The sequence below is a fragment of the Mobula birostris genome, chromosome 13 (assembly GCF_030028105.1).
Source record: "Mobula birostris isolate sMobBir1 chromosome 13, sMobBir1.hap1, whole genome shotgun sequence".
Taxonomy (NCBI): Eukaryota; Metazoa; Chordata; class Chondrichthyes; order Myliobatiformes; family Myliobatidae; genus Mobula; species Mobula birostris.
Window position 1 is genome coordinate 90,878,926 of NC_092382.1, and position 14,997 is coordinate 90,893,922.

Sequence of the window (14,997 nt, forward strand, 5' to 3'; positions counted from 1 at the left end):
TGCTCCCCATGTATATGTAACTGTATGGCCACTCAAACCCTCTCATTTTCAATCACTGCATGGGAAATTCCCCATTGTTAAAACAGGAAACTCAATGTAGTGTTATTTTACACTCTTTGAATATTTGGGCAATAAGAAACTAACTAATTAATATTTTCTGAGTATATTTCTTGTCATATCTCCGTTATATTCCATTATGCCAGATCTGGGGTTTGACTCAATCTATTTCTCATTCTCTGTTTAGAATGGCTGATAACAACTTAGGAGATTCCGTGATGCACCTGGTGTCTGCCCTGCTGAGGACCCCAGACTGTATAGTACAGAGATTGGAGTGAGTATCAAATCATGGGAGAGGTGGAATTTACAGTCACTGGGTGTCTGATACTGAACAGTAATTAGGGTAAAAAGACACTGATGGGAATTGTATACAGACCCCCAAACAGTAGTAAGGATGTGGTCTGGAAATTACAGTGGGGGATAGAAAATGCTTGCCAAAGGGACAATGCCATGCAGGTAAATTAGGAAAATTAGGTTGGTGTTGGATTCCTGGACTGAAGATTTATAGAGTGCCTAGGAGATGGCTTTTTAGAGCAGCTCATGGTTGAGCCCACTAGGGGATTAGCCATTCTGGATTGGGTGTTATGCAATCACATGATCAGAGAGCTTAAGGTAAAAGAAACTTCTGGGCCAGTGATCATAATATAATAAAATTCACCCTGAAATCTGAAAGGGAAAAACTAAAGTCAGCTATATCAGTATTAGAGTGGATTAAAGGGAATTAGAGGCATGAGAGAGAAGTTGGCCAGAATTGATTGGAAAAGAACACTGGCAGGGATGCTGGCAAAGCAGCAATGGCTGGAATTTCTGGAAGCAATTCAGAAGGAACAGGGTATATACATCCCAAAGAGGACGAAGTATAAGATGACATGACAGTGGTAACAAAGGAAGTAAAAGACAACATAAAAGCCAAAGAGAGGGCATATAATAGAGCAAAAATTAGTGGGAACGTAAAGATTGGGAACGAAGGTAATGAAAAATGTCATTAAGAAGGTAATGATAGAATACGAAAGTAAGCTAATCAATAATATGAAAGGGGATACTAAAAGTTTCTTCAGATATATAAAGTGTGAAAAAGAGCGAGAGTGGACATTGGACTGCTGGAAAGTGATACGGGAGAGGTGGTAAAAGGGGACAATGGAATAGCAGACAAACTGAGTAAGAAATTTGTGTCAGGCTTCATATTTGAAGATGCCAGCAGTATGGTGGAACTTCCAGAGTGTTAGGAGTCAGAAGTGTGTCAAGTCCCATTACTAGAGAGAAATGTTTTGGGAAACTGAAAGATCTGAAGGTAGAATCACCAGGACCAGATAGTGTACACAGCAGAGTTCTGAAAGACTGGAGGCATCAGTAATGACCTTTCTAGAATCAATAGAATGTTTTCAGAAGACTGGAAAATTTCACTGTTACTCCACTCTTCAAGGTGGGAGAGAACCAGAAGAAAGGAAACTATAGGCCAATTAGCCTGACTTCGGTGTTTGGGAAGATGTTGGCGTCGATTATAACCATATAACAATTACAGCACAGAAACAGGCCATCTCGGCCCTTCTAGTCCGTGTCAAACGCTTACTCTCACCTAGTCCCACCGACCTGCACTCAGCCCATGACCCTCCATTCCTTTCCTGTCCATGTAGTTATCCAATTTAGCTTTAAACGACAACATCGAACCTGCCTCAACCACTTCTGCTAGAAGCTCGTTCCACGCAGCTACCACTCGCTGAGTAAAGAAGTTCCCCCTCATGTTACCCCTAAACTTTTGCCCTTTAACTCTCAACTCATGTCCTCTTGTTTGAATCTCCCCCACTCTCAATGGAAAAAACCTATCCACGTCAACTCTATCTATCCCCCTCATAATTTTAAATACCTCTATCAAGTCCCCCCTCAAACTTCTACTCTCCAAAGACTGAAGACCCAACTTGTTCAACCTTTCTCTGTAACTTAGGTCATGAAACCCAGGTAACATTCTAGTAAATCTGTGTATTCTCTCTATTTTGTTGACATCTTTCCTATAATTCGGTGACCAGAACTGTACACAATTCTCCAAATCTGGCCTTACCAATGCCTTGTACAATTTTAACATTACATCCCAACTCCTATACTCAATGCTCTGATTAATAAAGGCCAGCATACCAAAAGCTTTCTTCACCACCCTATCCACATGAGATTCCACTTTCAGGGAACTATGCACCATTATTCCTAGATCCCTCTGTTCTACAGCATTCTTCAATGCCCTACCATTTACCATGTATGTCCTATTTTGATTAGTCCTACCAAAGTGTAGCACCTCAGATTTATCAGCATTAAACTCCATCTGCCATCTTTCTGCCCACTCTTCTAACTGGCTTAAATCTCTCTGCAAGCTTTGAAAACCTACTTCATTATCCACAACTCCACCTATCTTAGTATCATCTGAATACTTACTAATCCAATTTACCACCCCATCATCCAGATCATTAATGTATATGACAACCAACATTGGACCCCGTACAGATCCCTGAGGCACACTGCTACACACCATCCTCCAATCTGACAAACAGTTATCCACCACTACTCTCTGGCGTCTCCCATCCAGCCACTGCTGAATCCATTTTACTACTTCGATATTAATGCCGAACGATTGAACCTTCTTAACTAAACTTCCGTGTGGAACCTTGTCAAACGCCTTACTGAAGTCCATATAGACAACATCCACAGCTTTAACCTCTTCAAAAAATTCAATGAGATTTGTCAAACATGACCTTCCATGCACAAATCCTTGTTGACTGTTCCTAATCAGACCCTGTCTATCCAGATAATTATATATACCATCTCTAAGAGTACTTTCCATCAATTTACCCACCGCTGACGTCAAACTCACAGGCTGATAATTGTTAGGTTTACTCTTAGAACCCCTTTTAAGCCATGGAACAACACGAGCAATACGCCAATCCTCCGGCACCATACCCATTTCTAATGACATTTAAAATATTTCTGTCAGAGTCCCTGCTACTTCTGCACTAACTTCACTCAAGGTCCTAGGGAATATCCTGTCAGGACCCGGAGACTTATCCACTTCTATATTCCTTAAGAGCACCAGTGCTTCCTCTTCTTTAATCATCATTGTTTCCATAACTTCCCTACCTGTTTCCCTTACCTTACACAATTCAATATCCTTCTCCTTAGTGAATGCTGAAGAAAAGAAATTTTTCAAAATCTCCCCCATTTCTTTTGGCTCCACACATAGCTGTCCACTCTGATTCTCGAAGGGACCAATTTTATCCGTCACTATACTTTTGCTATTAATATAGCTGTAGAAACCCTTTGGATTCATTTTCACCTTACTTGCCAAAGCAACCTCGTATCTTTTAGCTTTTCTAATTTCTTTCTTAAGATTCTTTTTACGTTCTTTATATTCCTCGAGCACCTCATTTACTCCATTCTGCCTATATTTATTGTAGATATCTCTCTTTTTCTGAACTAAGTTTCCAATATCCCTTGACAACCATGGCTCTCTCAAACTTTTAACCTTTCCATAGAAACCATCGAAACCATTGAAAAACTACAGCACAGAAACAGGCCTCCCATCCATGTATCTGTCCAATTCATTCTTAAATGTTAAAAAAAGAACCCGCATTTACCACCTCGTCTGGCAGCTCATTCCATACTCCCACCACTCTCTGTGTGAAGAAGCCTCCCCTAATGTTCCCTTTAAACTTTTCCCCCCTCACCCTTAACCCATGTCCTCTGGTTTTTTTCTCCCCTTGCCTCAGTGGAAAAAGCCTGCTTGCATTCACTCTATCTATACCCATCATAATTTTATATACCTCTATCAAATCTCCCCTCATCCTTCTACGCTCCAGGGAATAAAGTCCTAACCTATTCAACCTTTCTCTGTATCTGAGTTTCTCAAGTCCCGGCAACATCCTTGTAAACCTTCTCTGCACTCTTTCAACCTTATTTATATCCTTCCTGTAATTTGGTGACCAAAACTGAACACAATACTCCAGACTCGGCCTCACCAATGCCTTATACAACCTCATCATAACATTCCAGCTCTTATACTCAATACTCAATAAACGCCAATGTACCAAAAGCTCTCTTTACGACCCTATCTACCTGTGACGCCACCTTTAGGGAATTTTGTATCTGTATTCCCAGATCCCTCTGTTCTACTGCACTCCTCAGTGCCTTACCATTTACCCTGTATGTTCTACTTTGGTTTGTCCTTCCAAAGTGCAATACCTCACGCTTGTCTGTACTAAGCTCCATCTGCCATTTTTCAGCCCATTTTTCCAGCTGGTCCAAATCCCTCTGCAAGCTTTGAAAACCTTCCTCACTGTCCACTACACCTCCAATCTTTCTATCATCAGCAAATTTGCTGATCCAATTTACCACATTGTCATCTATATCAATGATCTGGATGATAAATAAGAATGGACCCAACACTGATCCCTGTGGCACACCACTAGTCACAGGCCTCCACTCTGAGAAGCAATCCTCTACCACCACTCTATGGCTTCTTCCATTGAGCCAATGTCTAATCCAATTTACCACCTCTCCATGTATACCTAGCGACTGAATTTTCCTAACTAACCTCCCATGCGGGACCTTGTCAAAGGCCTTACTGAAGTTCGTGTGGACAAATCCACTGCCTTCCTTTCATCCACCTTCCTGGTAATCTCCTCAAAAAACTCCAATAGATTGGTCAAACACGACCTACCACGCACAAAGCCATGTTGACTCTCCCGAAAAGTCCCTGTCTAAATCCAGATTCTGTCTCTTAGTACTCCCTTCAATAACTTATCCACTACTGATGTCAAACTTACCGGCCTATAATTTCCCAGATTGCTTTTTGATCCTTTTTTAAACAACGGAACAACATGAGCCATTCTCCAATCCTCCAGCACCTCACCCGTAGGCACTGACATTTTAAATATATCTGCAATCCCTGCAGTTTCAACACTAGTCTCCTTCAAGGTCTGAGGGAATACCCTGTCAGGTCCTGGGGATTTATCCACTTTAATTTGCCTCAAGATAGCAAGCACCTCCTCTTTTTCAATCTGTAGAGTTTCCATGATCTCACTACTTGTTTCTCTTAATTCCATAGACGTCATGCCAGTTTCCTTAGTAAATACAGACGCAAAAAACCCATTTAATATCTCCCCCATTTCTTTTGGTTCCGCACATAGCCAACCACTCTGATCTTCAAGAGGACCAATTTTATCCCTTACAATCCTTTTACTCTTAATATACCTGTAAGAGCTCTTTGGATTATCCTTCACTTTGACTGCGAAGGCAACCTCATGTCTTCTTTCAGCCCTCCTGATTTTCTTCTTAAGTATTTTCTTGCACTTTTTATACTCCCTGTTTCCTATACATGTCATACAACTCTCTCTTCTTCTTTATCAGAGTTACGATATCCCTTGAGAACCAAGGCTCCTAATTCCTATTCACTTTGCCTTTAATCCTGACAGGAACATACAAGCTCTGCACTCTCAAAATTTCTCCTTTGAAGGCTTCCCACCTACCGATCACGTCATTGCCAATCCACGCTTTTTAGATCCTTTCTCATTTCTTCAAATTTGGCCTTCTTCCAGTTTAGAACCTCAACCCTAGGACCAGATCTATCTTTATCCATGATCCACGGAGATGCAATACAGAGCGTCATAGGAAGTCATTTCTGCCTGTGGCCATCAAACTTTACAACTCCTCCCTTGGAGGGTCAGACAACCTGAGCTAATAGGCTAGTCCTGGACTTATTCCCTGGCATAATTTACATATTACTATTTAACTATTTATGGTTTTACTGCTATTTATTATTTATGGTGCAACTCTAAGGAAAACCAATTTCCCCCGGGATCAATAAAGTATGACTATGACTAACAAGTTGAAACTAATGGTGTTATGATCACTGGAACCAAAGTGCTCCCCTACACACACTTCCGTCACTTGTCCTAACTCGGTTCCTAATAGGGGATCTAATATTGCATCCTTTCAACCTAACAGGAACATAAAGATTCTGTCCCCTCAAAATTTCACCTCTAAATGACCTCCATTTCTCTATTATATCCTTCCCATAAAATAAATTGTCCCAATCCACTCCTTCTAATCCTTTCGCACCTCCATAAATTTAGACTTCCTCCAATCAAAAATCTCAACCCCGGGTCCAGAGCTATCCTTCTCCATAATTAGGTTGAAACTAATGGCATTGTGATCACTGGACCCGAAGTGCTCCCCAACACAAACCTTCGTCACCTGACCTATCTCATTCCCTAACAGGAGATCCAACACTGCCCCTTCTCTAGTTGGTACCTTTATGTATTGCTGCAAAAAACTATCCTGCACACATTTTACAAACTCCAAACCATCCAGCCCTTTTACAGCAAACAACAGGAATTCTGCAGATGCTGGAAATTCAAGCAACACTCATCAAAGTTGCTGGTGAACGCAGCAGGCCAGGCAGCATCTCTAGGAAGAGGCACAGTCGACGTCTCAGGCCGAGACCCTTCGTCAGGGCTAACTGAAGGAAGAGTTAGTAAGAGATTTGAAAGTGAGAGGGGGAGGGGGAGATCTGAAATGACAGGAGAAGACAGGAGGGGGAGGGATAGAGCCAAGAGCTGGACAGGTGATTGGCGAAGGAGATATGAGAGGATCATGGGACAGGAGGTCCGGGGAGAAAGACAAGGGCGGAGTATACCAGAGGATGGGCAAGGGGTATAGTCAGAGGGACAGAGGGAGAAAAAGGAGAGTGAGAGAAAGAATGTGTGTATAATAAATAATGGTTGGGGTACGAGGGGGAGGTGGGGCATTAGCGGAAGTTAGAGAAGTCAGTGTTCATGCCATCAGGTTGGAGGCTACCCAGACGGAATATAAGGTGTTGTTCCTCCAACCTGAGTGTGGCTTCATCTTTACAGTAGAGGAGGCCGTGGATAGACATGCCAGAATGGGAATGGGATGTGGAATTAAAATGTGTGGCCACTGGGAGATCCGGCTTTCTCTGGCGGACAGAGCTTAGGTGTTCAGCAAAGCGGTCTCCCAGTCTGCGTCGGGTCTCGCCAATATATAGAAGGCCACATCGGGAGCACCGGACGCAGTATATCACCCCAGCCGACTCACAGGTGAAGTGTTGCCTCACCTGGAAGGACTGTCTGGGGCCCTGAATGGTGGTTAGGGAGGAAGTGTAAGGACATGTGTAGCACTTGTTCTGCTTACAAGGATAAGTATAGCAAAGCGGTCTCCCAGTCTGTGTCGGGTCTCGCCATACAGCAAAGCAGACTCCCAGTCTGCGTCGGGTCTTGCCCTTTTACAATATGGGCTTCCCAGTCTATGTGTGGAAAATTAAAATCTGCCACAATCACAACCTTGTGCTTACTACAAATATCTGCTATCTCCTTACAAATTTGCTCCTCCAATTCTCGCTCCCCATTAGGTGGTCTATAATACACCCTTATCAGTGTTACTACACCTTTCCCATTCCTCAATTCCACCCAAATAGCCTCCCTGGACGAGCCTTCTAATCTATCCTGCCAGAGCACTGCTGTAATATTTTCTCTGACAAGCAATGCAATACCTCCCCGTCTTGTCCCTCCGATTCTATCACATCTGAAGCAACGAAATCCAGGAAAATTTAGTTGCCAATCACACCCCTCCTGCAACCATGTTTCACTAATAGATACAACAGCATACTTCCAGGTATCAATCCATGCTCTAAGCTCATCCACCTTTCTTACAATACTCCTAGCATTAAAATAAATGAATTTAAGAAATTTTCCACCTCTTACTCTCTGTTTATCACTAACGGTGCATACAACTTTACTATCTTCTTTTTCTTCCTTCTCTCCTACATCTGTTCCTACATTCTGGTTGCCCTCCCTCCTTTAATCTAGTTTAAATCCACTGGAGTCTCTCTAGCAAACCTACCTGCAAGAATATTTGTCCCCCTCCAGTTCACTTGTATGCCATCCTGCCGGAATAGGTCCCAACTTCCCTGGAAAACTGCCCAATTATCTATAAATCTGAAGCCCTCCCTCCTGCACCATGTCTTCAGCCACGTGTTAATCTGTACTATCTTACTACTTCTAAACCCGCCTGCACGTGGCACTGGTAGCAATCCTGAGATTGCCCTCCCCTGTCAGGACCTCCTCACTCTTCCTATCCATGTCATTGGTCCCTACATGGACCATGACATCCGGCTGCTCACCTTCCCTCTTGAGAATACTGAGAACTCGATCCGAGATATCGCGGACCTTGGCACCAGGGAGGCAACAGACCATCCGGGATTCTCGATCTCTTCCAGTGAACCTCTTTATCTGTCCCCCTAACTATCGAATCTCCTATCTCTACTGCTCTCCTCTTTCCCTCCTTCCCTTCTGAGCTGAGGGTCCTGTCTCGGTGCCAGACACGCAACCACTGCAACTTGTCCCTGGTGGGTCATCCCCATCAACAGTATCCAAAATCATATACTTATCATTGGTGGGAACAGCCACAGGGGTGCTGTGCTTATTTTGTCTATTCCCCTTCCCTCTCCTGACTCTTAGGGGTGACTATCTCCCTGTAACTCCTGATTATTTCTGCCTCTGCCTCACGAATGATCCGAAGTTCATCCAGCTCCAGCTCCAGTTCCCTAACTCGGTTCGTCAGGAGCTGCAGCTGGATGCACCTTTTACAGGCATAGTCATCAGGGATGACTGTGCTCACCCTGACTTCCCACATACTGCAAACGGAGTACTCAACTGCCCTAACTGCTGCCTCCATTACCTGCTCCTAAGGTAATTAAATTAATTAAAGGAACTTACCTGGCCTTGCCTCACTGGGAGTGAAGCTCGTCCTCAGCCTCTGCTCTTCAAAACCTCTGTCGCCCACTTCGTTAATTCTCCGATTATGAAGGATGAGGTCTCAGAGTACTTGTATGTACATGATTAAATGGGCTGTAGTCAGCATGGTTTCCTCAAGGGAAAATCTTGCCTGCCAAATCTGTTTGAATTCTTTGAAGAAATAACAGGCAGGACAGACAAAGGAAAATCAGTTGTTGTTGATTGGTTTTTCAGAAAGTCTTTGCCAAGGTGCCACACCTGAGGTTGCAGTGTCCTTTCACAGTCCAAAGACGTGTAGGTTAGTAGGTTAATTGGTGATTGTAAATTGTCCCCTGGTTAGGGTAGGGTTGACTTTGGGTAATGCTGGTGGCATGTCTCGAAGTGTCAATAAATAAATAATGCAATCAGTAGTTGGTGCATCATTTCCTGGCTCTTTGTACTTTATCTCCTCTTCAGGCTGGCTTCCAACCATCTCACAGATTCTGGTGTCAAGGAGATTGCCTCTGCTCTCAATACAAACCGTTCGCTGACTGTGCTGAATCTGGGCATTAATAAGCTGGGAGATTCAGGAGTGAAACTGGTGTCTTCAGCCCTGAGGGACACGGAGTGTAAAATACAGGCACTAGAGTAAGTATCAGGCTGTGGAAGACCATATTTACAGTCACTGAGTGCCTGACACTGAACATTAAGTCCTTTGACAGGGTACCACTCATGAGGCTGTTTCACAAGCTATGAGCCCGTGGTACTACAGGAAAGATTCTAGTATGGATAAAGCAGTGGCTAATTGGCAGGAGACAAAGAGCGGGATTAAACAGAGCTTTTTCTCATTGGCTGCCAGTGAATCATGGCGTTCTGTAGGGATCGGTGTTGGGACAGCTTCTTTTCATGTTATGTGTCAATGACTTAAATGATGGATTTGTGGCCAGGTTTGCAGGCAATACTAAGATAGGTGGGAGGGGTAGGTTGTGTCGTGGAAGTAGGGGGTCTGCAGAAGGGCTTGGGCTGATTGGGAGAATGGTCAAAGAAGTCATAGATGGAATATTGTGTGTAAGAAAGTGTATGGTCATGCACTGTGGTAGAAGGAGTAAAGCCATATTTTCTCCCTGTTTACTTTTTAAACAGAAAAAGTCCAAAAGTCAGAAGTGCAAAGGGACTTGGGAGTATTTGTTCAGGACTTCCTTCCCAATGACTTGCAGGTTGACTCGGTGGTAAGGAAGCTAAAAGCAATGTCAGCTCCTTATCTAAGAAAATAAGTGCCCGCGTTGGAAAGCGTCCAGAGATCAAAAGAATGATTCTGGGGCGAAAGATTTTGGGTTAAATGGGGAACGTTTGATGGCTCTGGGCCTGTACTCACTGGGGTTTAAGAATGAGGGGGGATCTCAGTGAAACCTTACAAATATTGAAAGGCTAAGATGGAGTGGATGTGGAAAAGACGTTTCCTATAGCATGCGAATCTAGCCTAAGAATAGAGGGATGTCTATTTAGAGTAGAGATGAGGAGGAAATTCTTTAGCAACGCATAGTGGACCTGTGGAATTCATTGCCACAAATGGTTGTGAAGGCCAAGTCATTATAAAAATATATTTTAAAGTGGAAGGTGATGATTCTGGATTATTCAGGATGTCAAAGGTTACAGGGAGAAGGTAGGTGAGCGGGACTGAGAGGGATAATAAACCAGACACGATGGAATGATGGTGAAGACTCGATGGGCCGAATGGCCTAATTCTGCTCTTGTGCCTTATGGTCTTATTAATATGATCTGTAATTGTGTCTCTGATAAACACTGGGCACTTGCACAGTCTTCTATCTCTCCCTATCCCTCACCATCGCTCTCTCTGATCTCCAGGTTGAGGTGTGTCGGTCTCACAGATTCTGGTGCCGAGAATCTCGTCTCCGCTCTCAGTACAAGCCAGTCACTGGCAGAGCTGGACCTGAGATTAAATTCCCTCACAGACCGATCTGTCCCCTGTCTCTGCCGCCTCATACTGACCCTCCCGACTCTGAAACGGATCCGGTGAGTGTTTGTGTTATAAAATGTCAGCGGATCTGCAGGGTTTCTGGTGATATTTGTCTGTAGATGTTGTTGAAATATTAACCCCAGTCCCTTTTGTCTAATCTGTTTATTTCCTCTTTATTCTTCAATCTGTTTCAGGCTATGCGACAATCGTTTCAGTTCAGCTGGTGGGAATCAGCTGAAATGTCTGCAGGAATCCAGGCCTGGGCTGACTGTGGAACTGTGAACATCTGGAAGTGGGAACTACCCCGCCTGTGGAGTGGGGACATTTTTGGCCGATTTCTCACCCGTAAGACTGGAAGGCACATGTAGGAGCAAAGTCGGTCCACTCAGCCCTTCACATCTCTCCAACATCCAATCAGGACTGATTTATTCTCCCTCTCAAGCTCATTATCCTGCTTCCTCTCCTTTGCCACCCTGATCATTCAAGATTCTAGCCACTTCCGCTTTAAATATACTGAATGACTTGGCCTCTGTAGCAATGAATTCCAAAGATTCCCCAACCCTGGCTGAGGAAATTCCTCCTCATCCCTGCTCAAAAGGGACATCCCTCTACTCTGAGGCTGTGCCCTCTGATCATAGACTGTCTGACTTTTGGAAATGTCCTCTCCACATACACTCCATCCAGACTGTTTCAAAACTATCTTCCCCACAGCCTTCTCATTTCCAGCGAGTACAGGCCCTGAGACATCAAACGCTGCTCATAATTTTAAAAACTTTCATTCCCAGGATCACTTACTTGAACCTCTTCTGGACCCTCTGCAATCAGGACACCTGTTCTTCAATAAAGGGTGCAAACTGCTCACAATCCTCCAAATGTGCTCTGACCAGTGTCTCTGAGAGCCTCAGCGTTGCATTCTTGCTGGAACTCATGGTACATATTCGTGCCAACAACGTTCTACAGGTCGGAAAAGGGAGGAAGTCCTGAAGAGAGAATTTAGAGAGCTGAAAAGTAGGACCTCCAGGGTAGTAATCTCTGGATGCAAAAAGACTTAATGAACTCATTAAAAAGGCTGGTTCCATCCTTGGCTACTCTTGGGCTGGTGGTGCAGAGGAGGTCAGAAAACATCTGTTATCCATTACAGACAATCTGGCACATTCTCTCCCCATCCTACTGTATAAACAGCGTAGCAGCCTTTCAAATGGGCTCATTCATCTCCGCTGTCACAAGCTTTGTTATGGGAAATCTTTCCTACCAAATGCAATAAGCATGTGCAACAGTTCATCTCTGTGTGACAGGAGAAGACACATCATAGTACAAATTCCTGCTTTATTACTTTGTTCATTATTATTGCACATTGGCACTTAACTGGTACAGAATAATAATGTACACAATAAAGTCTGCACATTTGTAAGTAAGTGTTGCTGCTGTAGTGAAATAATTTCCCACTCAGCATCAATAAAGTATTTATCATTGTTACTCTCTGTGCCATGTGTCAATGGGAGAGGTAAGAATCAGATGACTTTACAGATTATGTGCGGCTGAAGAACTGGTACAGGGAGTAGGGTTTCAGATTTCTGGATCATTGGGATCTCTTCTGGAGAAGTTATGGCCTGTTCAAAATAGATGGTGTTGTGTTTACACTCCATGTGACATGTGCACACCTCGCCTAAGACAAAGGAAGCATAAGTGGAAGTAAAAAGAAGGGAAGTCCTATTCCTTCTGGCAAGAAGCAGCCGTAAATCAAAAACAGTTAAAAATAACAGGGTCCGTGTCCATAGGACATTCAAACCTGCTGAGCAGGTTGACTGTGTTGCTATCTCTGTGTTGCAGAGATAGATGTTGATTGTCCTATTCGAACTGACAATAAAACTGATTGGGCCATTTAGCCAAGGCAGGGGAAGGGGAGACTTTGGGAGAACTTCTGTTTGAGTTGGTAAGTCTCCAAACTGGCAGGCTATTTTTGAATTCTCTCTCCAGCCGATTCATTTCACCACTTTCAGCGCTTTAGTAAACCACCGTTTCACAGAATAGATTCCTTTCTATTTCACGACCAGCAGGCATGATACTTTGCAGATTTGAAAGATGACTCCTTGGTGAAACATGATTTATCATTGCTGTACCTCATGATATTCTTCTACGAAGGCCCAGATTATCATGAGAATTACCAAGGGAATGAAAGGGTTAATGCATCAAGTGTGTTTGATGGCACTGTGCCTGTGGTTGCTGGAGTTACATAGAAAAAACATAGAAAATAGGTGCAGGACTAGGCCATTCGGCCCTTCGAGCCTGCACCGCCATTCAGTATGATCATGGCTGATCATCCAACTCAGAAGCCTGCACCAGCCTTCCCTCCATACCTGCTGATCCCTTTAGCCACAAGGGCCATATCTAACTCCCTCTTAAATATAGCCAATGAACTGGCCTCAACTGTTTCCTGTGCCAGAGAATTCCACAGATTCACCACTCTCTGTGTGAAGAAGTTTTTCCTAATCTCGGTCCTAAGAGGCTTCCCCTTTATCCTCAAACGGTGACCCCTCGTTCTGGACTTCCCCAACATCAGGAACAATCTTCCTGCATCTAGCCTGTCCAATCCCTTTAGGATTTTATACGTTTCAATAAGATCCCCCCTCAATCTTCTAAATTCCAACGAGTATAAGCCTAGTCGATCCAGCCTTTCATCATATGAAAGTGCTGCCATCCCAGGAATCAACCTGGTGAACCTTCTTTGTACTCCCTCTATGGCAAGGATGTCTTTCCTCAGATTAGGGGACCAAAACTGCACACAGTACTCCAGGTGTGGTCTCACCAAGGCCTTGTACAACTGCAGTAGTACCTCCCTGCTCCAGTACTCGAATCCTCTCGCTATAAATGCCAGCATACCATTCGCCTTTTTCACCGCCTGTTGTACCTGCATGCCCACTTTCAATGACTCGTGTATAATGACACCCAGGTCTCATTGCACCTCCCCTTTTCCTAATTGGCCACCATTCAGATAATAATCTGTTTTCCTGTTTTTGCCACCAATGTGGATAACTTCACATTTATCCACATTAAATTGCATCTGCCATGAATTTGCCCACTCACCTAACCTATCCAAGTCACTCTGCATCCTCTGAGCATCCCCCTCACAGCTAACACTGCTGCTCAGCTTCGTGTCATCCGCAAACTTGGAGATTTTGCAGTTAATTCCCTCATCTAAGTCATTAATATATATTGTAAACAACTGGGGTCCCAGCACTGAGCCTTGTGGTAGCCAACTAGTCACTGCTTGCCATTCTGAGAAGGTCCCGTTTATTCCCACTCTTTGCTTCCTGTCTGCCAACCAATTCCCTATCCACATCAATACCTTACCCCCCATACCATGTGCTTTTAAGTTTACACACTATCTCCTGTGTGGGACCTTGTCAAAAGCCTTTTGAAAATCCAAATATACCACATCCACTGGTTCTCCCCTATCCACTCTACTAGTTACATCCTCAAAAAATTCTATGAGATTCATCAGACATGATTTTCCCTTCACAAATCCATGTTGACTTTGTCCGATGATTTCACCGCTTTCCAACTGTGCTATTATCACATCTTTGATAACTGACTAACATTTTCTCCACTACCGATTTTAGGCTATAATTCCCCGGTTTCTCTCTCCCTCCTTTTTTAAAAAGCAGGGTTACATTAGCCATTCTCCAATCCTCAGGAACTAGTCCTGAATCCAAAGAGTTTTGAGAAATTATCACTAATGCATCCAGTATTTCTTGGGCTACTTCCTTAAGCAGCCTGGGATGCAGACCATCTGGTCCTGGAGATTTATTTGCCTTTAATCCTTTCAATTTACCTAACACCACTTCCCTACTAACATGTATTTCCCTCAGTTCCTCCATCTCACTGGACCTTCTGTCCCCTACTATTTCCGGAAGATTATCTATGTCCTCCTTAATAAAGACAGAACCAAAGTAGTTATTCAATTGGTTTGCCATGTCCTTGTTCTCCATAATCAATTCACCTGTTCCTGTCTGTAGGGGACCTACATTTGTCTTAACCAATCTTTTTCTTTTCACATATCTATAAAAGCTTTTACAGTCAGTTTTTATGTTCCCTGCTAGTTTTCTCTCATAACCTTTTCTCCCTTTCCTAATTAAGCCCTTTGTCCTCCTCTGCTGGACTCTGTATTTCTCCCAGTCCTCAGGTGAGCTG

The 14,997-nt window shown here is 43.6% G+C and overlaps 1 protein-coding gene across 3 annotated transcripts in view; it reads left to right on the forward strand.

Annotated features, from left to right (window-relative positions):
* The window catches only part of LOC140207739 (NACHT, LRR and PYD domains-containing protein 3-like), a 97,927-nt gene extending 85,699 nt beyond the window's left edge, over positions 1–12,228 (forward strand). For all 3 annotated transcript variants that reach the window (XM_072276299.1, XM_072276298.1, XM_072276300.1), the window contains 4 exons: positions 245–331; positions 9,306–9,476; positions 10,695–10,862; positions 11,001–12,228. In XM_072276299.1, the coding sequence (XP_072132400.1) occupies positions 245–331; positions 9,306–9,476; positions 10,695–10,862; positions 11,001–11,088 (514 nt within the window). In that variant the 3' untranslated portion in view covers positions 11,089–12,228. The remainder of the gene's footprint in view (positions 1–244; positions 332–9,305; positions 9,477–10,694; positions 10,863–11,000) is intronic.
* The last annotated feature ends 2,769 nt before the right edge of the window (positions 12,229–14,997 follow it).